This window comes from Leptinotarsa decemlineata, unplaced genomic scaffold (genome assembly GCF_025532065.1).
Source record: "Leptinotarsa decemlineata unplaced genomic scaffold, Ldec_3_MD MMD2_tig00001973_RagTag_RagTag, whole genome shotgun sequence".
NCBI lineage: Eukaryota > Metazoa > Arthropoda > Insecta > Coleoptera > Chrysomelidae > Leptinotarsa > Leptinotarsa decemlineata.
Genome location: NW_027412572.1, coordinates 1,431,007 through 1,446,814, shown reverse-complemented (window position 1 = coordinate 1,446,814; position 15,808 = coordinate 1,431,007). Strand labels below are relative to the sequence as shown.

General features: G+C 34.8%; 1 protein-coding gene across 2 annotated transcripts in view; it reads left to right on the top strand.

Moving 5' to 3' along the window:
* The window catches only part of LOC111516680 (neuroligin-4, X-linked), a 108,450-nt gene that overhangs the window by 32,362 nt on the left and 60,280 nt on the right, over positions 1-15,808 (top strand). For both annotated transcript variants that reach the window (XM_074176630.1, XM_074176629.1), the window contains exon 3: positions 11,286-11,503. In XM_074176630.1, coding sequence (XP_074032731.1) covers positions 11,286-11,503 — 218 coding nt within the window. The remainder of the gene's footprint in view (positions 1-11,285; positions 11,504-15,808) is intronic.

The window sequence follows — 15,808 nt, the reverse complement described above, 5'->3', positions numbered from 1 at the left end:
TATTTTTAAGGGAGTTGAAAATGCCAATAATTAAAAGAACCTTCGATGGAGAAATTTGAAATCTATAACAACTGATGGAGGCAAAAGTATGTAGGTAAAAATAAAGGAGTGGTTGCACTTGTGTCAAAGGCTGTAGAAAATGATGGTGGTTCAAAACCATTAGTCTTACATTGTATCATTCATCAACAGTCCTTGTGCGGAAAATGTTTGGATATGTCTGAAGTTCTAAAACCAGTCATATCAGTTGTTAACTTCATCAGATCCACTGGGCTGAATAACCGACAATTTCGCGAGTTTATTCAACAGATTGAAGAAAATGATTTACCATATCATACTGCCGTACGCTGGCTTAGTTGCGGAAAAGTCCTTAAGGCGCTTTTTTGAACTTCGAGCAGAGATCGAAATTTTTTTAAATGAGGAGCAACGCCCTTTTGCCGATTTAGAAAATAGTGAATGGATGTGGAAGTTAGCCTTCTATGTCGATTTGACAAATCATATGAACGAACTGAATTTGAGATTGCAAGGAGAAAATCAGCTTCTCCCTGATTTATACACCAATATCAAATCCTTCAGGCAGAAAATAATACTATTTCAATCGCAATTAAATGTTTCACACATTTTGAAACATGTGAAATATTCAGCCACACTACAGAGACTGAATTTTGATACTCGTTTTTCAGATTTTGATGTCATTGCGAATGAAATTAAGCTTTTTCAAAATCCTTCTGATTCTGACATTGAAACCCTGGCTCCGGAAGTCCAAATGGAAATTATTGATTTACGGTGCAGTGATATGCTTAAGAACAAATATCAAAACTCATCTTTGTTGGAATTTTATAAGTCTTCTACTGGAACAATTTGATAATTTGCATACATTTGCTCGGGGGTTGTTTTCTGTTTTTGGTACTACTTACTTGTGTGAGAAAACGTTTTCCAATATGAAGTACACAAAGAATGTTTACAGATCTCAAATAACCGATGAGCATCTTAAATCTCTTTTGATAATTGGTACAAGTAAAATTGATCCACAACTACAAAGTATTGTCGGTGGAAAATCACAATTACATAAATATCATTAGTGTTTTTGTTTTACTTTGATTCATTTCAATTATTTGTTAGTTATTTTTGTCATCATTTCTGTCGTTAAGTTTTACCTTGCAAGTAAATAAAACCGAGTGATTATCAGTCTGTGTTTTCTTCTTCAACTTATCACAGCAATAGTAACAACAATTAGTTAATCATTGGCTGTCGCGGGCCAGATTGATGACAGTAAATTATTGGCTGTCGCGGACCGGATTGATGACACTGGCGGGCCGGATTTGGCCCGCGGGCCGTAGTTTGGAGACCCTTGCTCTAAAGCATTTGACTGTGTTAATCACGAGATTCTGCTCAGGAAACTTCATCTCTATGGTATGAGGGTATTACTGATAAATGGTTTGCATCTTATAATATTAATAATGATAACATTTATTTGTAGTTCCATATAAATACGATAAATATACAATCTATAAAAATAATAAAAAAACTACCTTAGTTGATCTTAGTTCTATCCTTGAAGAAAAGAAAACTAAACGAGAGAAAAAACAAGGAATAAAGAAAAGAAAAAAAAGGAAGGAGAGAGAGGAAAGAGAGAGAGAGAGAAAACATGTTAAATTCATTACTGAAAATTTTTCAGAAGTATAAAATCTATGAAATCGGGTAGAACTCAAAGGATTAAATATACAACAGTATCTGATGTTTCTGACATATCTAACGGAGTACCACAAGACTCAGTACTCGGACCTACCCTATTTTTACTCTATATCAATGACTTGACTACCATTGATATAGAGAGAAAATTTACTTCATTCGCCGACGACACTACAATATTATGGCGCAATACCAACAATATAATGCCATTTGCTCTGATATTTCTAAACTTTCAGATCGGTGTGAGGCAAATTCATTAGCTTTCAATGTCTCAAAAACCAAAGTTTTATCCTTCAATTGCATTATTGATGATATTCCTCTAGCTTCGAATTCGAATGTGATTGAGAACACGTCATGCAACTAATTTCTTGGGATATTAATTGTTAATAAGTTGAAATTTGAAGACCACATTCTATCTCTTAACAAAAAACTTTCATCTGGATGTTATGCTGTGAAAATAACTTCTAACGAACTAGGACTAACTGCAGCTAAAACTATCTATTATTCATTAGTAGAATCACATCTAAGATATGGGATCCATTTCTGGGGGGTAAGTAATCAAACTCGACTCGAGTCGATTTTTATTCTGCAGAGAAGGTCATTAAGATTTATCTGTAGAGTCATGCGGCGAGATTTTTGTAGAACTTTGTTTGTAGCAAACAAAATTTTATCACTGTATGCTCTATTCATTTTAGAAACAGTTTGTTTAGTGCATAAACATAGAACAGAACTTCCCTCTATTGTCTCTCATTACACCACATGCCAGACCCTGAATTTGAGTGTTCCCATACCTAACACTACTTTCATAAAAAATTCTATATTGTATAATGGTCTCAAGATATATGATCATCTTCCTAACTACCTGAAATGCGTAGTAAACTGTACTGAATTTCGAAAATCCACACAGGATTTTTTTTTTATATATATATATATATATATATATATATATATATATATATATATATATATATATATATATATATATATATATATATATAAATCAAAAGGAGGAAATTCGTGGACATGACACTCAAGAAATATGGAGGCAAACCGCGGACACGTGTTTCTGGCTATTGGCCTCATCAGCGCGGTGCAGCCAATTGCAAAGGTGGACAACAACTGGTTGTTGTCCACGAATTTCCTCCTTTTGATTTATATCATACACACTCAATAATATCTATATCTCTGTATATATATATATATATATATATATATATATATATATATATATATATATATATATATATATATATATATATATATATTTATTTCAATAATAAATTCTACAAAAAGGATTTGAAGCTTTATATCTTCTATTAATTATCTGCGAGCGCTTTCGACAGTTGGTAGTACTGTCATCATCTGGCACTCCTCAAACTGAACTGGTCATCCTGTTGTCTGTCTCTTTATACGGTCAGAGCGTCTTAACTCAGGTATTCCAGGTACTTTAGGTAAATTTGCCTGTATTTGTTCTGCATCAGGTACTCTTCTTTGTGTTAGATCTTCTCTAGGAATGTGTATGATTTTGTTTAATATATTGAATGTGAGATCTTGTTGTGTTTTGATTTGTACTTGTTCCTCGATAAGTGATTTATGACTGTTGAATTTATGGATGCTCAAGTTTTCCCAAATGTCCATGCGGATTCCCCTGTTGATTTGTTTTATTAGTTTTATGTTCTCTGGTGGGGGGAAATTATGTTTGTTTTGTATGGCGTGTGTTGCAAGGTTTGATTTATATACTGTTGGATTTATGTATACCTTTTTGTGCTCATTGTACCTTTGGGTCAGTTTTCTCTTGGTTTGGCCGATATAGAATTTGTTGCAGTCCGAGCGAGCATTGTATACTGTATATCCCGTTTTGGTCTTTGTCTTCTTCTTTTTCATAGTTGTTTATTTTTTGTGTTATCTTCGTGTTCGGCTTGTATGTGATGTTGATGTTCAGTGGTTTGAAGATGTTTGTTAGTTTCTTGGTTTGGTGTCCTACGTACGTAAATGCTGTCCATCGTTGTGTTGTTTTGTCTGTTGGGGTAGCTTGATCCTTGTTCTGTATTTTTCGTTTGATTCTGTTTTCTAGTTTATCTATTGTCTTTTGGGTGTATCCGTTTTCGTTCGCTATTTGGTATATGATTTTCCGTTCTTTGTTTCGGGCTTCATTGCTGAGTGGTATCTTTAACATAAAACTCATAAAACAAGTTAACAAGGGAAACCGCATGGACATTTGGAAAACTTGAACATCCATAAATTTAACAGTGATAAATCACTTATCGAGGAACAAGTACAAATCAAAACACAACAAGATCTCACATTCAATATATTAAACAAAACCATACACATTCCTAGAGAAGATCTAACACGAATAAGAGTACCTGATGCAGAACAAATACAGGCAAATTACCTAAAGTACCTGAAATACCTGAGTTAAGACGCTCTGACCGTATAAAGAGACAGACAACAGGATGACCAGTTCAGTTTGAGGAGTGACAAGAAGATGACAGTACTACCAACTGTCGAAAGCGCTCGCAGATAATTAATAGAAGATATAAAGCTTCAAATCCTTTTTGTAAAATTTAATATTGAAATACTCAAAATAAAGAAAAATTAGTTGCATCAATCAAAAAAAAATTATATATATATACAGGGTGTCCCTGGACTTCCTCTTTTCCTCTCGGGAATGTATAGATGGGGTCAAAATATCACCAGTACTTCGTATAACTTTTTTTCCTAAAAGTCTTCGTAACCAAGTTACGGGCCCTCGAAGTTACAAAATGAAAAATGTTTTTCTTTGATAACTTTTCAAGTGAATATTCAAAATCATCCAAATTTTGGTAATTGACTAAACAAATGAATTCCGTCGATGAGCTTTCATGCAGGAGTCAGTTGTTTTGCTACAAAGTCAGGAACGGACTACCCCCGATGGTCCACACCCCAAAACTTTGAAATGACAGATATTTTTCAATATTTTTCAACAAAATAAGGTTACTTGGACAATTTTATGAATAAAAGTACTCGTGTGGAAAGTCGATCGGAGCAACGAGTCTTGATAAAAATGTAGTTCTACTCGACGACATCAAACCCGCTCGTCCACCATTATTTGAAATGAATAATTATCAAAGCAGAAATAATAATGATAACGTTAATTCAACAACATTTATAACAGGAATAATACAAAGTATGCTGAAATGAAGTCGATAACAAAAAGTACAGTACCTATATGAAAGTTTAAGTCACAATTGTGATAGCAGATATTTTTTCAAAAGAAATATCAAGTTCTGTAGATTCGTGGTGTTTTCAAACTAACAAGCTACTCTACTATGAAATATCGAATTCATTCCATATTTTGTATGTACATAATACGTGTGGAATAATCACGTTTCGTGTTGATCAGTTATCTGAATCTCATGAAACTCAACATTCGAATGTTTCAAATTCTTCTTCACAGCTAAACTGTTGAGGAGTTTCACTGATAATTATAATTTTATGGGAGAAATTCTTTAACACGAATCTAAATTTAGCTGAAAAAACGCACATGGGAAAAAATATTTACTATACTAATAAAAAGCAAACGAATGAACTACAAAAACGGCTGCACATGATCAGGTGAAAAATATCCAGGGAATAATATTTCTTTCACAGATGTTGACAAAAAAACCTTTTAGAAAGTTTTGATGAAAAATGAGAAACTGGAATGCCATTTTGTTTTGTTGAGTGGTGCGTTGTCATATGACTATCATTGTATTGTCAATATTCTATAGGATATTTTGAATTTTTTTGATATGGCCGAACAGTTTACATTCAATGAATATGCAGATATGCATGTATTTTATGGACGAGCATTTTGTAATGCTGCAGAAGCTCGTCGTCTGTATTCCGAGCATTTTTCCAATCGAACGGTACCGTCAAGAGAAACATTCGAGCGTGTCGATCGCAGCTTGAGGGAGACAGGTATGTAATAATTGATAATTAATTTGAGCACGTTGTTTTATTTCGATATTATTGTAGGTACAGTTTTGCCAAAACGTGGTGGTGACTGGTGACTCCTAGGACTGTACGTACCGTTGTATTGGAGGAAAATATTTTGGAAGCCGTCGCTGATGATCCTTCAATGAGCATCAGAAATCTATCAGAACAGTTCCATACATCCAAGTCCATTATTCATAGAATAATTAGGGAACAACTGCTCCACCCATTTCACATCCAGAAGGTACATGCCATGACACCTCAAGATATTCCAGCACGACTGGAATATGCCAATTGGTTCATGGATAGGCAAAGAGAGGATATGACTTTTATTAATCGAGTTTTATTCACTGATGAAGCAGGTTTCAGTAGAGATGGAGTTATCAACTCTCATAATCTCCATATATGGGCCGAAGAAAATCCCCATGGGATATTGCAAACCAAACACCAACGGAAATTCAACGTGAATGTTTGGGCTGGTATCATAGGAAACCATCTTATAGGACCATTCGTTCTACAGGACCGATTGAATGGAGAACGTTATTTGGAGTTCATTCAGAACGATTTGAATGGACTTTTGGAACATGTTCCATTGCAAACCCGAAGAGATATGTGGTTTATGCATGATGGCGCTCCTCCTCATTTTAGTATGATTGTGCGTGACCATCTGAACCATATTTTCCAAAATAGATGGATTGGTGGAGGTGGGCCATATTCATGGCCATCGCGGTCTCCGGATTTAAATCCATTGGATTTCTTTCTGTGGGGGCATCTAAAAAGCCTTGTTTACGCTACACCTATTCACACAAGAGATGCATTGTTGAATAGAATAACATTACATTGTGAAGCCATACGAAACGACCCTGGAATGCTATTTCAAGTACAGAGAGGGTGTCTTTGCAGACTAAGAAAATGTATAGAGAGAGAAGGTGGTCATATCAAGTAGTTTCTGTAGCGGATTTTTCATTTCTGTTTGCTCTTGAGGCTCTTGAGTTTCGTTAGTTAAACGTGTTTGCATTATAAAAATTCGTTATGAACATATTACCTATCATTTCCATTTTCCTTAAAAACTAATATTTTCGAATAATGGTAGACATCTCAGGATAAATGTTGTTGAATTAACGTTATCATTATTATTTCTGCTTTGATAATTATTCATTTCAAATAATGGTGGATGAGCGGGTTTGATGTCGTCGAGTGAAACTACATTTTTATCAAGACTCGTTGCTCCGATCGACTTTCCACACGAGTACTTTTATTCATAAAATTGTCCAAGTAACCTTAATTTGTTGAAAAATATTGAAAAATATCTTTCATTTCAAAGTTTTGGGGTGTGGATCATCGGGGGTAGTCCGTTCCTGACTTTGTAGCAAAACAACTGACTCCTGCATGAAAGCTCATCGAAGGAATTCATTTGTTCAGTCAATTACCAAAATTTGGATGATTTTGAATATTCACTTGAAAAGTTATCAAAGAAAAACATTTTTCATTTTGTAACTTCGAGGGCCCGTTACTTGGTAACGAAGGATTTTAGGAAAAAAGTTATATGAAGTACTGGTGATATTTTGACCCCATCTATACATTCCCGAGAGGAAAAGAGGAAGTCCAGGGATACCCTGTATATATGCTTATGTTTATGACGACTGATGGAAATTTGTAGCTTTGTCAATAAGACATAATGTTCTTTGGCCAACAAAGCATATTATTATCATTATTACGTATGCCCACTCACTTTATGTGAACACAATTATTACTATACTTGACTCCTGAAATTGTGAACGTGTGCTTTATTTCACTGAATTTGGTGAAAGCTACTCCCATTCAAAATCTGGCAGTAGTCCTGAATGTTTTTTAGTCGAAGGGCCAAGGATATGCATTTAAAACCGAGCGTCGTCCCCATATAAAAGACAAAGGGATTTCCTAGATGAGAATGAAAACGAAAAATTGTGTCGCTTATTCGGAGAAGATGACGCTGCGAACGATGCCACATTGGCCACAATGCTAAAAGTGTCCTTATGAAGGACTCGGCTGTGATGAAAGAATGAGGTTTTGAAGTAACTGCGGAGGGGTCTGATAATGATTGCAGAGAGTTCATTCACTCAAGAACGCTACAGAACACTTCACTGTTTTTCTGTTGTACAGACGAATTAATTTAGGAAGAGGATATGCAACTGAATGACATTCAAATACGTTCAGAGTCAAAAAAAGTTTATAAAACCGCGAAACGTGATTCGCCATACGATAGCATTTTTTCAGACGTCAAAATACTGTGTACAGAATGGGCCAAATTGGACACTTTTAAAGGAAAACTACTGTTTTTAAACTAGATAGATGAAAACTGATGTCTGTGTCTTAGGGTCAAATTTTATGACAAACTCAATGGTGGAAACCGCATATCGATATCTATACATCATTTCTCAGTTACAGCATGTTTTTTGAGGATGTGCATTCTCGAAAATTTGCTGTAAGTTTTTTCCTGTTAAAATTTGTCTGTGTCTATGAAAACATTCACAAAGCACTTTTTCACCTAATGGTGTGAAAAACCTTTTTTACAAATGGGATATCTATAAAAAAAACTATTCAATACAGTTTATTGTATGATTATCACTATAAAGGGTTTTACAAAAACCGCGACACGTGTTTCGCTATACAATAGCTTCTTCAAGCGTAAGCTAAAAGTTCCTTCTGAATTACAATTATTTCATACTCTAACACAGGGGTCTCCAAACTTTGAAGCCTTCGGGCCATAATGATTTTTTCAGTTAGTTACAAGGGCCAATTTCTGCCCTTAACTATATTTCTAGACTAGGATAGTCGCAAAGTGCGTGACCTAAGCAAACTTATGCTTTTTTGCATTTCAATTATTGTGTATTGTGACACTTAACGACATCTACTGGCGAGTAGTGGTACTATGTACTATCTTTTTCAGCTACCCGCTAGATGGCATTAGGCGTAATTAAATATTTGGAATTACCGCGTTGATTCGAGAAAGTTCTGGTTCTAGCTAGTGTATTCCGATCACCTCGAGATGGCAGTAATAATTGCATATACAAAGGCTAGCGGCGCAACTGCGAGTTAGTCTGCGTAGGAAAGGCGAAGGAAGCGAAACTGTCTATTGTGAAATAAAGTAACACTCGTCAATAAAAGTATTTTTATTTGACTTATTGTTTTTATGTGTGATTTGTTAGTATGGAAAAGAAGAGAAAAATCGACAGAGAATGCAGAACGTTCCAAGAAAAATGGAACTTTCAGTATTTTGTAATTGAGTCCAGTAATAAGGCGATATGTTTAATTCATAATGAGACCATAGCTGCTCTCAAAGACTATAACATTAAACGACACTATGAATCGAAACATCTTCAAAGTTACTCCAAGTATACAGGAAGTTTGCGGAAGGAAAAATTTGAAGCTTTGAAACGCGGACTCAAATCGCAGCAATCTTTGTTTACCAAAGCGAATACTGAACAAGAGTCTGCAACTCGCGCCAGCTTTCGTGTGGCTCTTGGAATCGGAAAACGTGGCAAACCATTCACCGATGGAGAAATGATAAAAGAATGCTTGATTGCAGTAGCCGACGAAATATGCCCCGAAAAGGTAAATTCATTTAAAAGTGTCAGTTTGTCAGCAAACACCGTGGCTCGGAGGTTGCAAGACATCGCAGAAAATATATCATCTCAACTGTCTGACAAAAATGGACATCATGAGTGGTTTTCTCTAGCATTGGATGAGTCAACGGATGTGTCAGATACTGCTCAGGTGTCGATTTTTATTCGCGGAGTAGATAAAAGCTATGAAGTGTATGAAGAACTTCTTGATATTGATAGTATTCACGGCACGACAACTGGGGCAGATATTTTCAAGGGAGTTGAAAATGCCATTAATAATAAGAACCTTCGGTGGAGAAATTTGAAATCTATAACAACTGATGGAGGCAAAAATATGTATGGTAAAAATAAAGGAGTGGTTGCACTTGTGTCAAAGGCTGTAGAAAATGATGGTGGTTCAAAACCATTAGTCTTACATTGTATCTTTCATCAACAGTCCTTGTGCGGAAAATGTTTGGATATGTCTGAAGTTCTAAAACCAGTCATATCAGTTGTTAACTTCATCAGATCCACTGGGCTGAATCATCGACAATTCCGCGAGTTTATTCAACAGATTGGAGAAAATGATTTACCATATCATACTGCGGTACGCTGGCTTAGTTGCGGAAAAGTCCTCAAGCGCTTTTTTGAACTTCGAGCAGAGATCGAGATTTTTTTAAATGAGAAGCAGCGCCCTTTTGCCGATTTAGAAAATAGTGAATGGATGTAGAAGTTAGCCTTCTATGTCGATTTGACAAATCATATGAACGAACTGAATTGGAGATTGCAAGGAGAAAATCAGCTTCTCCCTGATTTATACACCAATATTGAATCCTTCGGGCAGAAAATAATACTATTTCAATCGCAATTACGTGAAAAATATTTCACACATTTTGAAACATGTGAAATATTCAGCCACACTACAGAGACTGAATTTCCCTCAACTTTGCAATCGAAACTTTGAGTGCTTTGAAGATAAATTTTGATACTCGTTTTTCAGATTTTGATGTCATTGCGAATGAAATTAAACTTTTTCAAAATCCTTTTGATTCTGACATTGAAACCCTGGCTCCGGAAGTCCAAATGGAAATTATTGATTTACGGTGCAGTGATATGCTTAAGAACGAATATCAAAATTCATTTTTGTTGGAATTTTATAAGAGTCTACCACTGGAACAATTTGATAATTTGCATAAATTTGCTCATGGGTTGTTTTCTGTTTTTGGTACTACTTACTTGTGTGAGAAAACGTTTTCCAAGATGAAGTACACAAATAATGTTTACAGATCTCAATTAACCGATGAGCATCTTAAATCTCTTTTGATAATTGGTACAAGTAAAATTGATCCACAACTACAAAGTATTGTCGATGGAAAATCACAATTACATAAATCTCATCAGTGTTTTTGTGTTACTGTGATTCATTTCAATTATTTTTTAGTTATTAATATTTTAAAACTCAGATACTTGAGTTAAGTTTTCTTCGTCATCATTTCTGTCGTTAAGTTTTACCTTGCAAGTAAATAAAACCGAGTGATTATCATTCCGTGTTTTCTTCTTCAACTTATCTCAGCAATAGTAACAACAATCAGGTAATCATTGGCTGTCGCGGGCCAGATTGATGACAGTAAATCATTGGCTGTCGCGGGCCGGATTGATGACACTGGCGGGCCGGATTTGGTCCGCGGGCCGTAGTTTGGAGACCCCTGGTATAGATGATCGATTTCTAAATCAAGCCATTTTTCTTTGGCGAATTTTTGGACTTTATCAGCAACTGAAGACTTAATAGGAATATTTACGTTAACAAAATTTGGAAAAAACTATTTAATTGTATCTATATCTACTGTTCATAATTAAACTTCCTTGAGAATTGAATAATTATGTTTTGTTTATTGCCATTTGGTCGAAAATAATAAAATATTTTCAACACGCTACTTGGTGAACATCATCTTTTAATACTTTTGATAACCATTGAAAATGTCGCTTTTAATGACAGTTGTATAAAAAATTTGTTACTATTTTTCCACTTCAGTAAATTTTTTTCATTTTTTCCAGATATATGCCTCCAGTAACACCTTCAATATGGAAGACTACCCGCCTTGCAGATCGTTTCAGTGACGTTTGCCCACAAAATTTACCCGATATCAGTAACCGATCAGAAGCATTATTGGAGTTCCCTAAAAATCGGTTGCTTTATTTGGAGAAGATTTTGCCTCTCCTTGCCAATCAAAGTGAAGACTGTCTCTACCTCAACCTTTATGTGCCAAGAACTGGTGAGTCACGGAAATATTCACTATTCATTTTTTTCACATTCATTTTTTCATTTCCGTACAGTATACAGGGCGTTTCCTAAGCAAGGCACGAAACTTCAGACGATGATTTGTCAGGTCGTTTTAAAAAAAAAACGTTCCTATGAACATTTGTCCGGAGTTACTTCGTTTCTGAGGTACAGGGTGTTGAATTTTAAAGAAGGACATTGCCAGAACACTTGGTGACACGATTATCGTCAAACATAAACCAGTCCGTTTCGTCTTTGACCAGTGATAAAGAAAATATTTCTAGAAAATGAATAATAATTCAAATATCGAACAACCAAAGCCATAGACAGGGTCAAAGCACAGAATAATTGTTTACTATTCTGTGGTCAAAACTGTAACTTGTACTGTAACAAAACTGTAACAGTACAACATGAAGCAAAGTCAACTACATCATCGTAGTAATTAAAAGTGTTGAGAATTCAATTTCTTCTTATTCTGATCATGTCATTATTCGAATCTTTGAGGAAATAAAAGTTAGTATTTTATTTTTCGAGAATATGGTTGAGAATATGGTTGACTCGTCACAGAATTAAACATGACATATATCTCAACAGAGTAATTCCATGTGATGAAGCATTTAGAATGCTACATGCAAGATTATGTTAAACTGGGAGTTCTAATGAAAATGCAGGTAGTGAAAGACCAGAAACTGTAACATCGCCTGAAGTAGAAGAAGCTATACTTGATGCGATAGAAGAAGATCCTTCAGTTCTAAATAACTGTAGCAAAGTTCAACCAGAAAGGTTGAAACATTCAAGGAGGTGATTCCTCATCTGGAGCATTCCTTGTCAAGATACAGCTCCTTAAAGGGGGTACATAAAATTTGTATAACAATTATTTTCACAAGCACTGAAAAAGTTACGATATTGAAATTGACCTGACGTTTTGTACTACCAAAAAGCCAGTATAGTCTAGTTCACATGTACTTTTTTTTGTAACATTTTTCAGCTCTGTCCAAAAATTACGACCAAGGTGTCATTCGATTCGTATTTTTGCCTGAAAAGTTTGAGGAAAGGTCCGAAAAAGCGCCGAAACAAAAGTTATAAACAATTAAGTGAAAAAAAATGGGTCTTTAGTTTTTTCTTAATATCTCGGAAAATATTCAAAATTTTGGAAATTTGAAAATAGTTTTGAAAAGATCAATGAATTTGCGTAAAAAAAGTCCCTACTCCCGAAACTGTATCCCGATTATTTATAATTTTTACAGAGCCCTGAAAATAGAGCCAAAAGCGGGTAGTCTGACTTCCACCCGACTTTTGTCACTCTGACATAAAAACAAAAAAAAATATTTAAACATATTAAATGTAAATATTAAGGAATGAAAAAATTCATGTAATGTTGGGATACATCAATAAACAATAATCCGCAGGCAAAAAATTTTTATCCCAATTTTAACGTTAATTATAAATTTGTTAATTAATAACTTTTTCTGAATTGAAAGTTGATATAAAAATCTCTATAATTATTAAACTAAAACCCTGGCATTTTTTTCCTTTGGAGTTTTTTTGCATATCAAGTTATCCTTGATATGCAAAAAAAATAGATTATCGTTGCCAAAATACAAAAATTGTTATTTTCTTTTTTTTTATTGACAATTGAAAATTATAATTTTATAAAGAATACATTACAAATTTTTTTTTTCAATTTTTTTATTATTTCGAAGTCTCATGGCTAAAAACTAATTGATGATATTTTTTTCAAATTTTTTATTGATGTATCCCAACATTACATGAATTTTTTCATTCCTTAATATTTACATTTAATATGTTTAAATATTTTTTTTTGTTTTTATGTCAGAGTGACGGAAGGCGCGCGGAAGCCAGACTACCCGCTTTTGGCTCTATTCTCAGGGCTCTGTAAAAATTATAAATAATCCGGATACAGTTTCGGGAGTAGGGACTTTTTTTACGCAGATTCATTGATCTTTTCAAATCTATTTTCAAATTTCCAAAATTTTTAAAATTTTCCGAGATATTAGGAAAAAACTAAAGCCCCATTTTTTCACTTAATTGTTTATAACTTTTGTAATTTTTATCGGCGCGTTTTCGGATCTTTCCTTAAACTTTCTAGGCAAAAATACGAATCGAATGACACCTTGGTCGTAATTTTTGGACAGGGCTGAAAAATGTCACCAAAAAGAGCTAAATCGAGTACATGTGAAACAGACTAGTAATTTATTTGGTTTATCCCATGGTTGTAAGTGGTGGAAAACGCAACCCCTAAAATTTATTTCCAATGTAACTTTTTTGTCTTATCATTTGTTTGCCATTTAAAAATTTATTTCCGATAGCCTGTTTCATTCTAAACAACAAATGTACCTTGGGTTTTTTTACCCAAAACAAACCAGTTCGCAGCAAAAAATTATTTTACGAACAACTACAGAGATACATCGTCATAAATGCGAACTGGATTTTTTGTTGACCGATTGAATGATAATAAACAAAACTAATTTATTAATAACAAAACACACAACATGTAGAAATCATAGTAAATGTTCAATATGTCTACCTTCAGACATTACGCATGCGTCTAGATGTCGGCGCATTGAGCCACGTATTCGCTCAAATATTCTTGGAATCTCTCTGATTACCCTGCACGCATCGATGATGCGGTTTCTTAAGCCCTCTACATCGCGAACAGGAGTACGATAAACCAAATGCTGTAAATGGCCCCAAATAGAGGAATCGAGAGGATTGAGATCCGGGGATCGAGCGGGCCACTTCTGTGATCCTCCTCGACCTATCCACCGATTTGCATATGTTTATGTTTCAGAGGAACTTCCTCCAGCAATACTGGATGCACTTTTCTTTCTTTTTTTCTTGAAAATTGAACGTATACTTCACCATTTAATCGAGGAGGTAGAAAATGACGCTCAATTAAACCATCCCCAATAATTCCGAGCCACACTTTAAGAGAAAAATGTTCTTGATGGTTAGTTTCGACAATAGCGTGAGGGGTTTTTACCAGCCCATATGTGGTAATTATGAAAATTAATAATCTTGTTTCGAAAAAAACTGCATTCGTCTGTGAATTCTATCGTTTTCAGAAAGTCACAATTTCTTCTAATCATTTCCAGCATCCAATTACAAAATTCAAGACGTTTCGGAAAGTCTCGAAGTAACAGTACCTGTACTCGTTGCAGATAGTAAGGGTATGAGAGTTGTTCCTTTAAAATTCGAAATACCATCATATGATCAACATTTAGCTGGAAAGCAATCTTTCTAGTACTGGTAGTAGGTTGTTAGTAGGTAGTAGGATGAAGTCGAGCAAATGAAAGCAAATGAAGGATGCTGCCGTTAAGAATACATTTCAGAATATCTTCTAGAAGCTTCTAACCCATTCCCCTGCGACAGACCGTAAACGTAATGCATATCAGCCATTTCCTCAATAACAAGTGAATTATTAAAGCAACAAATTAAGAACAGAACAACAACCCACAATCAGTATTAATTCAATTTCGAAAATTCACAAACTGACAGCGTGATACCAATTTAATTGTCACTATCGCTAATAGCGACCTATTAGATAGATTAGTTTCGTATTTTCGTATTAATGACGATGTATCTCTGCAGTGGTTCATAAAATAATTTTTTGCTGCAAACTGGTTTATTTTGGGCAAAAAAGCCACGAGACATTTTTTTTTCAGAATGAAACAGGCTATCGGAAATGGATTTTTGAACGGTGAATAAATAATAAGACAAAAAGTTACACTGGAAATAAATTTTAGGGGTTGCGTTTTCCACCCCTTACAACCATGGGGTAAACCAAATAAATTTCTGGCTAAGTGTCTTTTTGGTAGTACAAAACGTCAGGTCAATTTCAATATTGTAACTTTTTTAGTGCTCGTGAAAAAAATTGTTATATAAATTTTATGTACCCCCTTTAAGGGGCTGTATCTTAACAAGAGATGCTCCAATGAAGTTTTTTTACATGAAAGATCCTATCTTTCTGTCGATGAGGAATCACCCCCTTGAATATTTTACACTAATTCAGTTACACCCTGTATAGATACCGTTTTTGTAACTTCAACGTCAAAAACTCGTGAACTGAATTGAACTATATGGATTCCAAACGGAAAATATTGCTGTTCGTGCAGATTGAATACCTTCTATGAATTGTCGCCAACTTGTGGAGATGCTCCAGCATAATATATGAGTAAGTGTCTTCAATTCCGTAGTGCATTGCAGTGTTTGAAGTAGCAGTCTGCAAGCAGTGCGGAAGTGAGGATTCGGCTCATCCCTTCGTATGTGGATATCATCT